This window comes from Fusarium tjaetaba (assembly GCF_013396195.1).
Source record: "Fusarium tjaetaba strain NRRL 66243 chromosome Unknown NRRL66243_c0000307, whole genome shotgun sequence".
Classification (NCBI taxonomy): Eukaryota; Fungi; Ascomycota; class Sordariomycetes; order Hypocreales; family Nectriaceae; genus Fusarium; species Fusarium tjaetaba.
Genome location: NW_023501503.1, coordinates 72,475 through 84,428, shown reverse-complemented (window position 1 = coordinate 84,428; position 11,954 = coordinate 72,475). Strand labels below are relative to the sequence as shown.

Below are 11,954 nucleotides of genomic sequence, written 5' to 3'. Positions count from 1 at the left end.
GACGTCCAATGAGAACAATGTGATTCTCAGCTGAAAGCTTCTCCAGCCTGATCTTGTGGTTGTGCTCGCTCGGGTAACCACCACAAAAGGAGGCAGAGCATGTTTTGTTTGTTGGTGATGGACAAGTGTGTGGATACACACGGGCGTATCATCTTACACGCAGCTGCATGTACCCCTGGAACTACTGCAAGGGACGAATCGTACACTCACGAGCAAACGTTGAACTCAACGGTGAGAGAACAATGACTTGAGACCTCGATGTAAAGGTCTCGTTACAATGGCCAACATTCTCTGCATCTGACAGATGAGCGTGGCATTACACTACCAAGCCCATCTGGTGGCATACAATCTCGGGCTCATCCGTTCTAAACCCGCTACCAAGAGATTTGGCCCATCCGGTTCCCGATAGTCTCGCAAAGAAACAATTGGTTCAGCCGACATGAAACTTTTAGACTGTTATTTAATGGAACGAGGCGTCATGCGTCAACGCCTCAACGCTTTCCACGCAAACGAGGATCCACATACGAACCGTGACATCGACACTAACTACTGAAGCTGTAAAGATCTTTTCTCTAATTGGAAGCAGAGAAAAGAAACAGGTCAGGTTCTCACCGGGGAGAGATTGCAACGTCGAGTGGTGTGTGAGCAATTACTACGCACTGACGGTCATATCTACAGGGGGCCCCATATTGAGGAGTTCTAGACACATGCCGTCCCGTTGATGAACTGCAGGGTTTATTTAAGCGTCTTTTGTTGGGTTTTGTTTCTTGATCGATCCTTCATAGTCTCAGAACTAGAAAAGAAAGCTGCTATGGGGAGACCAGGGGCCTGAAATTATCGTGCCGAGCGTTCTCGGCGTCTGGTCAAAGCGACTTGATAGAGGTATTGGAGACTGCAGAGGCCTCTGGCATATATATACGTGATACTCCTCTCCTGTCTGCTGAGTTCTGTAAGAGGTGAACTACTATCACTCTACGTTCTTTTCTTTTCTCCCGTCATTCTTTTCATCACACACTCGTTCTTAATCTGCTTCTCATGCACTCGCTAGAAGCACTATTCACTCTTTTTATACAAACTTGATTCACTCATTAGTATTTCTCACTACAATCGAACTACCTTTTCATCGCAACTATGAAGTTTACTGTCCTCATTGCAGCTGCTCTGGCTGCTGCGCCTATCCCGGAGGCTGCTGCTCACCCTGGTATGGGAGAGACCATCAAGGAGATCGAACGAATTGCTGCTCGTAGCTGGGGCAGCGGATGGGGTGGAAGCAAGTGGCCAGGACAAGGCAACGGCGGCGGTTCGAGTTCGAGCTCGTGGCCTGGTCAGAGTAACGGCAATGGAGGTGGTTCCAGTTCTTGGCCTGGACAGACCAACAGTGGCGGTTCAAGCTCTTGGCCAGGACAGAGCAGTGGAAACGGAGGAGGATCTAGCTCATGGCCCGGCCAGAGCAGCGGAGGTAGTGGCAGCGGCAGCGGCAGCGGCTGGTCCGGAGACAGCTTTGATGCCCACTCCCTCATCGGCGACCTTGCCACCCTCAGCGACAAGTCCCTCACTTCAGTCGGCAGTGACATCAAGAAGATCCTTCAAGGCAACGGCAACCCCACCAGCCGCGAGCGCTACTTCGGCTGCCCTTCCATGAACTCTCAACGTTGCAAGCGTGATACCTGCTGTGTCTGGCAGTACATCTCTAACGAGCTTGAGGACAAGTTCAGGGGCGAGGCTGGCCGCTGCACAAGATGGGCTCGATATGCTGTCCGCATCGGCTTCCATGATGCCGGCACCTGGTCTCTCAAGACCGCTTCCCAAGGCGGCGGTGCTGATGGCTCCATCATTCTCTCCAACGAGCTCACTCGTGGCGAGAACATGGGTCTTCAGCAGATTGGCGAGTACTACCAGACCATCTACGACAAGTACCACACACAGTATGGTTTCACCCAGGTCACCATGGCTGATCTGATTCAAATGGGCTCCAATATTGCTGCCGTTACCTGCCCTCTCGGTCCCCGTGTCCGCTCTTTCGTTGGACGCAAGGATAGCACCAAGGCCAACCTCGGCGGTCTCCTGCCTAGCGTCAAATTTGATGCTCTCACTCTGATCAACCTCTTCAAGGACAAGACAATTGGCCCGGATGACCTTGTTGCCCTTATCGGTGCGCACACAACCTCTCAGCAGCATCACACCAACATTGATCGTGATGGTGACCCTCAGGACAGCACTCCTGGTGTCTGGGATATTCTCTTCTACCAGCAAACCATTGATCAGAACGCCCCCAAGCGTGTCTACAAGTTCCCCAGTGATGTGGCCCTCGCCAACCATCCTCTTACCCAGCCTGCCTTTGAGGCCTTTGCCAGCGGCAGCACTGGCCAAGCCGCCTGGAATGTGGTAAGCACCATTCAAAAATATTATATCGTGAAACTTATGTACTGACGTTTTCCCAGGACTATGCACGCGCCTATGTCCGTCTCAGTCTCTTGGGTGTCAACAATATCAACAGCCTCACCGAGTGCACAAAGGTCCTCCCTCAACCCGTCGAGTCCTACCGCCACAAGGACAAGGGCCGATTCAACAAGTGGCTCCAGACCGACGATAACTCGTGGACTTCCAAGAGTGTCTCCAAGGATGTCGACGATGGTTACGAGATCTCTGTCCCTGAGAACAAGATTCCCTCTAGGCGCGGTCCCTGGAAGACATGGACCAGCACGTTCAAGTGGTGGTAAATGCGGCTCGACAGCACGTACTTCATCTAATAATGGCCACTTGGCAATAATATGTTGTTACGCATGGATAGTGAGTCGAAGACGGGCGTTTTGGGTTCATGAGACAGCGCAAGGGAGACAGGACTTCATCATAGCAGCTAATGCCATTCGCGTGGCCCTTTTAATTTTAATTCTTTTAAAATCAATATAAATAACATTGTTAAGAATATAGTCGAGCAGCTCGATCTACTAAGGATATACATTAAACGCCAATAATCCTGGACGCCTGTCATCGCTACCTAAACCAGTTTTCCAGCGCCCTCAACCCCCTTTATACACATCCCACATTATCCCAGGGCCAGCAAGTACTCACTGAGGTCCTTACTATGTACTCCACCACTGGCCATTATAGGGCAGCTGGTAACTATTTAGCTGCCCCTGTGGTGGCTGGTGGACCTGTGCCTGGTGCACGTATGGCTGGTGCATGCTGTATGGCTGGTGCATGCTGTATGGCTGGTAACTATTTAGGTGTACCTGTTGTGGCTGATGCACCTGTTGTGGCTGGTGCACTTGTTGTGGCTGATGCACTTGTTGTGGCTGATGCACTTGTTGTGGCTGGTGCACCTGTTGTGGCTGGTGCACCTGGTATGCCGAGTGGTGAGGAAAACCAATGGAATGCCTCATGCCTCCTGGCATGTAGGCGCCGCCCACTGATTCCTCGATCGGGGCGCGGAAGTTCTGGCCATTCATGAGCTCGTTGCGAGGAACAACACCGCGGAGTCGTTCGTCGTCCGAGGGAGTAGGCAAGAGACCTGCCTTGACGTCCTCCACCTTATAGTAGCTGATGAGGTGGTGGGGCACGTTATTGTAGGTGATGCTGATAGTCTTCTTGACCAGTCCATTTTCCTTGAAGTCGTACGAGTCGATAAGCGAACCGACCAGCTCGCGGTCCTCATCACTAGGCACAGAAGGGTACTCATTACCAAGTTCCAGGCCTTGTTGGAACGGGAGAGTGTTCCGTTGTCGTGGTTTAGAGATGCCTCCAGATTGCGTGGTTGACTTGCCTCCCTTTCCGTTAGCGCGCTTCTTCTCTCCGGGTGCGAAGGGCTTTTCAAGCTGGCGGTAGATGAGATAGTTCCCCTTGATGCGACTAGGGCTCCATGCGATGCTGTCGGTCCAGCGCTTGATTCCCGAAGCATGCTCTTCGTAAACGAAGATACTACCACTTTTAATGACATTTTGACGCTCACGGTCATGTGGTCGACGAGGAACATGAAGCAGTCTGCCAGAGAGACATGCTTCAATAAGGATCAGGGCATCAGTAGTATCGCGGACGTAACCATGGTACGTCGGTTGAAGTTGCGTGGTTCCAGACATGGCGGGAGGAGAGATCGTGGATGGGTGGTTTGGTGTGAATGTCTGTCGAGGCTGCATGGTTCCAGACATGTTGGGAGAGTTGGTGGATGATCCAGACATCGTGAGTATGAGTATGAGTGTGAGTGTGAGTGTGAGTGAGAGTGAGAGTGAGAGTTCGAGTAAGAGTTCGAGTAAGAGTTCGAGTAAGAGTTCGAGTAAGAGTTCGAGTATGAGTTCGAGTAAGAGTTCGAGTATGAGTTCGAGTATGAGTTCGAGTATAAGTTCGAGTTCGAGTATGAGTATGGGTGTGAGTGTAGGTGTGAGTGTGAGTGTGAGTGTGAGTGTGAGTGTGAGTGTGAGTGTGAGTAAGCGGGTGCGGATGTGGGTGCGGGTGCGAGAGTGCAAGAGTGAAGAGTGCAGACTAGTCTCAAGTTGGCAATGACCGGGTTTATATAACAGTGGTCCTTGGATTACCAAGTTTATTTTGACACCCTAAGGTTCGATGTTTTGCGCCATGTGGCTGGCAATGACTGTGAAAGCCGCGTGAGTGCGCTGTTTAAGCGCCAGGTGGTAATGACTGTGAAGGCCAGTTTGTCAAAGTCCACAATATTGAAGCAATTTTGAAAGCTTGATCGGGCGTCGAGTCCAGCCACAGAAGCCGCGTGTGTGCGCTGTTTAAGCGCCAGGTGGCAATGACTGTGAAAGCCAGTTCGTCAAAGTCCACAATGGATTGATGGTCGGTGAAACAAAGAATAAAATTATCAAGAATAAGAGAGCAAGCAATGTGGAGGAAAATGTGTTGAAGTGAAGTTGAGGTGTAAGTGGATGGCTTGGATGTAATGTAGTCGAATGCAATGCAATGCACTTACCCAAGTAGGCAATCTACACTACAGGGCAGGCTAAAGGCTAGCTGCACTTGCGCTTCCATGGCATGGCATAGATGGATGGACTCAAGCTTGGATTTAGGAAAGAGCAGGTAGGTACCTAGTAATTCCCTGGGCTTGAATCTGGGGCCTGGCACTTAGGTTGTTGGCTGGCTCCCGTCTGCGTCAACCACATCCTGGGTAGTGTCTGTATCCGGCCTTTCCTTCAGCTTAGATGCCGTTCCAAATCCACGGGTGTCATTCATTCATTGACATTGCCATTGCCATCCATGTCGTTTGGACCTCCTAGGAAGGAGGAGGAGGGAAATGGAACTGCAAGCAGGTACCTACCTAGTCCTAACCTCCCTACGGACGGTACCCGCGGCCATCTCTCTCTTCAGGGATATTGGGGATAGGTCGGGTCAGTGTCAGTCAGTCAGTCAGTACCAGAGTACATACGGCAGTTCATACAGGTGGTATTGAGTCGGTAGGGCAGCAAAAAGATGTACGGCAGGGTATGGGAAAGGTACGTACCCGCCCGCCCGCCTACCTACGAGGTACGGTAGGTACCTGCCTGTCTCCACACAGACACCTCCAGTCGTCGTCTCTACCTTACCTTACCTTACCTTCCTAGGGGTCAAGGCCCATTGGAAACGTCCTGAATCCACTCAAGATTGGGTAGGTACTTCCGCTGACTGAACAGATACCCCAGCAAAGCCCCTTCATCGCGCTGTCGGAGCATGTGCCGAAGTACCTCAAGAGCCTGCCTCCCGTATCGGTACGTGCGTGTGGTGGTGTCTCACACCTAGGTGCTCTTGAAGTGGGTGGTGGCTGTTGTCCGGATCTACTCTAGAGATAGTTGCGGGCTGTTTGTATGCGGCCGAGAGACTGCGAGCTGTGTCGAGGTCACTTGGGTACCTGCCATCATCTTTAGGGTTCCCTCGAGGTCTGTCTGTGTCTCACTCTAGAAGAGTTCGATCTCTATTCCAGCAAGGGCTTGGGCGAATCATTCTCTCAATATGCTTTCTTCAATTCAAAAGAAACTCTTCACTACCTAAGTTCTAAGATTCAGATCTAACTAGAGCTGTTCAGCCCTTCTCCAAATCTACGGGAAGCTTAATGCAATGAAAACTTACATCTCCATCCCCCCGTCCCATCCCAGCTGGAACTACCTTCATGAGAACCTGTGCTTTGGAGGTGGATCTAGCTTTCATAGAGACACGCCTGGGGACACATCCATCACCCCCCTGCACCCCTCCTAGGTACCCTCCTCCCTTCACCCTCCTTAATGCATCAGTGACGCACTATGCCGTTCTTTCTTGAGAATATTCCATCACAATGCCTCTAGTTATGATTTTCGTCTATCTCGATATGTGTGTGGCATGTATGTGATGTGTCTGATTTGGCGCCGCAGAACAATTAAATCATCCCTCTCCAACAATGCCATTATATTCTTTGTTACTGTATGTATCATCTTGGACGACATTCGACACCATCATATGCGAACTCGTTTGAGCCGCCATGTCATTGGATGTTCATCATCACTTTTCGTCTGTGCTGTTTTTGACACTCATCAACCCCTCTTCTTTCTTTTTGGGATGATTTCTGTTATCCACATTGGAGAAAGAGAGGAGGGCCAAAGCAACACAGCCCCCATAAACCGACAACCGTCACAGCTCTGAGCTCACTCACATCACTTCTGGGCTGAGTACGTGACAGTATCACTCACTCTTGAGTCGGCTCTTCTATTGTTGGGGGTGTAAAACGAAAGGCCCCTGATATGAATTCCGACTTATCCATTTCTCTTGGCTTTGCTCGTATGTACTGTAGGTCTGTATCAAGATGAAATCATAGGAAAATGCCGAAGTAGTAGAGGATCAGTTAGTGGGCTTAGTTAGTCAGTTCGTGGTTTAGTTTGTGATTCCAGATTTTCTCCTTCGCCCGTTGGATATGCAAATCTCGCTGGTGTTGGGTTGGCTTGGGCTTGCTGTTGGTGTGTGCCTGGCTGATCCCTGTATTTTGGCCTTCCTCGTCTAGTCCTAGGCGAGCTGTCTGGATGTCTGCCCGGGTCTGGTTGTCTTGCTCGCCTTGCCTTAGCTTAACGTGCCTTATCCTGCCGCGCGTCAATTGAGTTACGGAGTCTGATGCGGATGGATATCATGGCGTAGCTAATTATTCCATGTAGATAAAAGTCATCTCACATCATGTCACCTCAACTGCCATGGATGCCATACCATGCCATGGGTGCCCGTCCGTGTTTGATGCTCTGCTGTGCCTTATCGGCATTTAGACTAAACACCGCCTCCCGTGTCATGTCGAATCTGCGACGCGACGCTGCTGCCCAGATTGATTAATTGATTCCATAACTGTGGAACGCGCGCGCGCAAGCAGCTCCCCGGACCGACACTGCTACCTTACCTTTCTCCCGCAAACAGGAACAGAAAAAAATAGCAGGAGCCCATGTCTTAGGCATGGACATGGACCTGAAAAGTGATGAAAATGAAAACGAACATGGTCAAGTCCATTGACATGGTATGCAGCGACCTCCGGCATTGGCTTTGGTGCCTGTCTTATGGGTCTCTGGGGCGCTCTTAGTGCTCTCCACCCGTTCCTCTTCCCAGGTACCTTTTGGGACCCTTTGATTGGCTGTCGCACCTTCCGTACTGCAGGCCATCTCTGCCTTTTACCGTGATTGGCTGCTCTGCCCATCACTCTTTCTCCTCTGGGCTGCCACACCCTGGCTACCTTACCTGACCATTTATCCCTTGTCCTTGCCCTTTGCCCTTTGCCCTTTGTTCTCTGCTGTTTTTGTCTCGAGGGGCAGGAAGGGCCTGGGATAGAGCGCACGCACAGGTGGGAGAGCCGACTGACGAGGCGGCACTCAGCCTCCCATTGGGTGGGATCCCCCAATTGGCTTTTGTAATCGTGTGTCATCGCTTGAGACCATTCGCATGGGTTTTACTACCTATCAGCCCGCCAAGTACCGAGATACCTTGTCCTGGGCTTCATGATTTGATTTGCAAATTCTACGTACGTACCCCAAACCTGGGCCCCAGTTCGAGATACTGATGCTCGTCGAGCTTCCGTCTTCCGTTTGAAATCATCCAACTCCCATCTTGGAATCGGCTGTGCCCTGTCGCATCCCAATAGCATCCCATCGCATCGCCACGATACTAACACTTATTATTAGAGAATCAACTCATTACATACGTCTCCTCATCTCCATCTATATTCCTGGACCTGGCAAACACCTGGATCATTAATCCCTAGAGCCATCCTATAGTAATTAAACTAACCACCTTACGGGATTTATGGTGGTATCACTATCGTCGGTAAACGGGCGTGACCTTGCTATCAACCTGTTCTGTCTGTTCACATGCCCGCATCGCAATACCGTTGCGTCGAGTGATCAGTGATGCCGAATCCGAAACGTGAGCCTCTGCAGATTGCCAGATATGTACATACGGCTGATACGGTACTGCGCAGAGGCCAACGCCCATCCAATCCATCTTACAATACCGTAATATCAAACTGAGATGACAGGGTTATTCACAACTGCCGTCCCCAACATCTATGGCCTGTTCAGTGCATCTTCTGCACTTCTTCTTCAACTTTGATCGCTTAGTGCTCCAGAAATGGCTAACAAACGCGCCCTGGTCGATCAGCCCTGCACACTGTAAAACCAGGGCTCTTCACCCTCACGATAGCGTCGACCTGGTCGTCGCATTGGTATTGGGACTGTGCCCTCGAAAACAGCGCCGCTCATCATGTCTGAATCTGTGTGTGCATCTGCGTCCGTGAGCCCTTCCTCCTGTTTCTGTTTCTGATTCTGCTTCTGCATCTGGGAGTGGTGATGATTGTGTTGGCTCGTATCACATCCCTTGTCCGGCTCCGCCGATATCTTCCCCGCCCGCACCGATGACCGTGCCTGGCCCTCTGCCGCCTTGACCTTGGTGCTGGAACTGGCACCGGCGGCGCTGGCGCTGGCGCTGGTGCTGAAGCTGGCAGAGACGGTGCTGCTGTTTTTGGGGTTGCTAATTCGCACTACAACACCGCTCTCCCAATTGCGACAACTCATCTTTGGCTGTCCTGTCGCTCGGTCCTTGACAATGCGGCCCCTGTATGGCACAACGTAGCCGCAACCGTCAGCGTTAGATTCATGAAATGGTCACAGTTTCGTGCCAGTCATGCTGAAATTCTCCTCAAGAGGCAGCTAGTAGCGCGCTACACTATCTAAACAACCGCACCATCGCACTGGCCGTTGATGTTCGCTCGCTTGCTGCCTTGTTGTCTCAAGTTTCCCCCCATGTCTTACAGAAAAGAGGGGGGGTTCGATTGGGGGCAGGGTCAGGGTCTCACTCACCATGCGCTTTCTGACAGATTTGCGCTGCCAATGTAGACCCAGCCAAGAGACATCTCTTCCGTTTTCGGCTCCGCGGCAGCCGGCCCTGAATCGTGGTGTCGCGGCTCCGGTCGCGTTTGCGGTCGCGTTTGCAATTGACTTCCCGCTTGCGTCTGTGATACCATGATCATCTTGCTGTGCATCAAAAGCCCATCTCTGGTGTTAACACAGTCCCGCACCAGCTCAGTGGGGAAGGTTGGCGACCGCCACCACTTGGGCTGGACACAGATGGTGCCCGCAGCCTGCATCAGCGCGCTCACAAGTTAGCGTTGGCTTTTCATTGCGTCTTTCTTGTCGCATGTGAGGATCCTCCAGTTTATCCAAGATCATCCATCCATGCAATGCCATGCTCCAGGTAAACTTACGTTACGCCCACCATGACTTCTGCCAACTGTCTCATCCGTCGGAAAATATATTCGGAAACGGTCCTTTAGCTTCTTCTGCCACGGGTTTGACGCCTTATTTTTGGATGCTGCGCCCGTTCGGCCTATTCTTGACTTGTATTCGGCCATGCCATCATCTCCTGCAATTCACCACTCGTCAGTCCACATCCATTACAGGTGAATGTTATGTGTGTGGTAAATAGAAAAGAGGGGTATACAGTATCGACGTCTCCTCACCTTGACATGCATTGTAGATTGCGCCAACCAAGTCGTAGTTTAGCGATCCAAGAGAGGCGCACTGAAGTAAGGGCTCATCCGTGGTTAGAATCAATGCTCTCTAGACTGGTATGCGACTTTAATGGTACCCACGACAAAATCCACTTCGATTGGTTGGTCAGTGGCTAGCCCAAGAGCAGCCACAGTGGTGCCCAGCCCGCTGTATCCTATATGACATGAGCCGTTGTTGCACAACATTCATCGAAACTTACACGTCCACTGACCTATTCGCTTTAAGGAATCTCCTTGATGTCCACCAGGGCTATAATCTAGTATCAGTGCATCGTTCATGCGGGTCAAGCATGATGATCATCAGACCATGCATGATCCAGTCTCCAAGGTCTTGATAGGCTTACATGGAGTACACAAAGCCAAGGTGCTTTGTTTGTGAGAAGTCGTAGTTAGCGAGGCTGCTGACCATGCCCTCGCCAACGCCAGCTGCTGACAAGAATCGGCCGAGCTCGGTGCTGAATGTGCTTTGCCGATAATTCGCGGGGTCCTTCAAACGAGGAAGGTCGATCAGGAAGACCATCTGGAGAACTCATTAGCAATCCGGTCAAGGACGGCACCAAAATCGCCTCGGTTCAGCTACACACGTTCTCCATGACGCCAGTCTCCCCCCAATCATAGGGGACGAGATTGGCAGTTGGGACCACAACTCGAAGATAGTCAGGGTACTTTAGCAACTGCAGCTTGGAATGCATAGCCCCAGGCCCATGCATTGCCGGAAAGACGAACTTGATTCCCGGTGGCGCATTTGATTGCATCTCTGATTTCTGCGGCAGGTTTCGGCGTCAGCCTCTTAGTCTTGTCTTATTTGAGGGGTCCAGCGAGGGATATCCCAAACGAGTCAGGACTGGTCATTGATACACACCTGGGCTTCACTATCGGCGAATGCCAGGAGCAACAGCTTGGTCTTTCTCGGGTCAATTTTGGACATGAGCCATTCATCATCCCACTGATACGAGCTTAGAAGGGCAAGCTCCAGCTTGTCTTTCTGGAACACCTCTTCGATCTTGATATCATCGGAAGTCCGCGGGTACCCTTTGGCCCAAGTTCTTTTGATAGCACCTTTGGGATAGGGGACGAAGCTCGGTAACATATGTGCCGTTGCCGTTGCGGTTACAGGCCTGGAAGGTTCGGATGGTGTCATCCTCTTTGCCGCCGGGACCTCGTCAACACTTCTTTCGTCCTCTGGTGAGCGGCGCCGCTTGGCTAACCTCTGCAGCCTTTCCTCTTCCATCTTCTTGCGATCAAGCGAGAGCAAACCCAAGGAGGCCCCGCCCGAACCAGTCCCGTTCCGGTGGGATGTCGAGGTTGAGGCGCTCGGGATCTGCGAACTCTGGTCTCCCTGTTCCTCCTGTTCCTGGAGTGAAAGGGCAATAGCATAGCGTAGCGCTTCATCTTCGTCCATGTCGCTCCCCAATTCGACGGGATCCTCTCGGGACCCAGCCATCTTTGCCTTTTGACTCCAGCGGTTTTGAGAACAAGAGTTTGGCCCGATCGACTGAGTTTCGGGTGACGGTTTGAAGTTGATTTTTAGAATCTGGAGTTATGGTTTAATGTTTTGGGTGTCGTCTGAGTTAAGTTATCGATTTGATATCCCTGTCTATGATCCTTGTCTCTTCAAGGGACGTGGAAGGTGAGAACGCGGGGTCACGTGGAACCGCGTCACATTCTTTGGATTGATTGATCTGCCAGTTCCTCAGTGTTAGCGCTACGCCCTAAACACCAGTCTGCCAGGCTAAGCCTGTCAATTCGATCTCGACCTCGACGAAGATTATCAATCTCTTTCACGCCAGAGCCATTTTCTAGCAGACGATCCATATCAGTCCCTTCGGCATCTGCGTAGTTCTTTTCGTTTTTAGCGGCCTATCTACGGTCTAATGATTTCCAATACCTAAGATGTGGGAACATAGTGACGTCTGTGAAACAGCCACCAGCTTTCCCAGTTGCGCCTCTGGTCAACCCCAAC

General features: G+C 51.3%; 3 protein-coding genes across 3 annotated transcripts; 1 reads left to right on the top strand and 2 right to left on the bottom strand.

Moving 5' to 3' along the window:
* Positions 1-1,131: 1,131 nt before the first annotated feature.
* On the top strand, positions 1,132-2,720 carry FTJAE_11940 (manganese peroxidase 2; the record flags this gene model as incomplete). The annotated part of the gene is made up of 2 exons (XM_037344937.1): positions 1,132-2,385; positions 2,442-2,720. 2 exons carry the CDS (start codon positions 1,132-1,134, stop codon positions 2,718-2,720), a joined length of 1,533 nt encoding a protein of 510 aa, XP_037201042.1.
* Positions 2,721-3,083: 363 nt separating this feature from the next.
* Positions 3,084-4,175, bottom strand: FTJAE_11939 (Sge1; the record flags this gene model as incomplete). The annotated part of the gene is made up of 1 exon (XM_037344935.1): positions 3,084-4,175. The coding sequence occupies one exon, from the start codon at positions 4,173-4,175 to the stop codon at positions 3,084-3,086; it is 1,092 nt and encodes a 363-aa protein (XP_037201041.1).
* Positions 4,176-8,579: 4,404 nt separating this feature from the next.
* On the bottom strand, positions 8,580-11,435 carry FTJAE_11938 (Tyrosyl-DNA phosphodiesterase 1; the record flags this gene model as incomplete). The annotated part of the gene is made up of 7 exons (XM_037344934.1): positions 8,580-9,036; positions 9,282-9,562; positions 10,073-10,146; positions 10,204-10,241; positions 10,336-10,511; positions 10,576-10,755; positions 10,854-11,435. The coding sequence occupies 7 exons, from the start codon at positions 11,433-11,435 to the stop codon at positions 8,580-8,582; spliced, it is 1,788 nt and encodes a 595-aa protein (XP_037201040.1).
* Between the last annotated feature and the right edge of the window lie 519 nt (positions 11,436-11,954).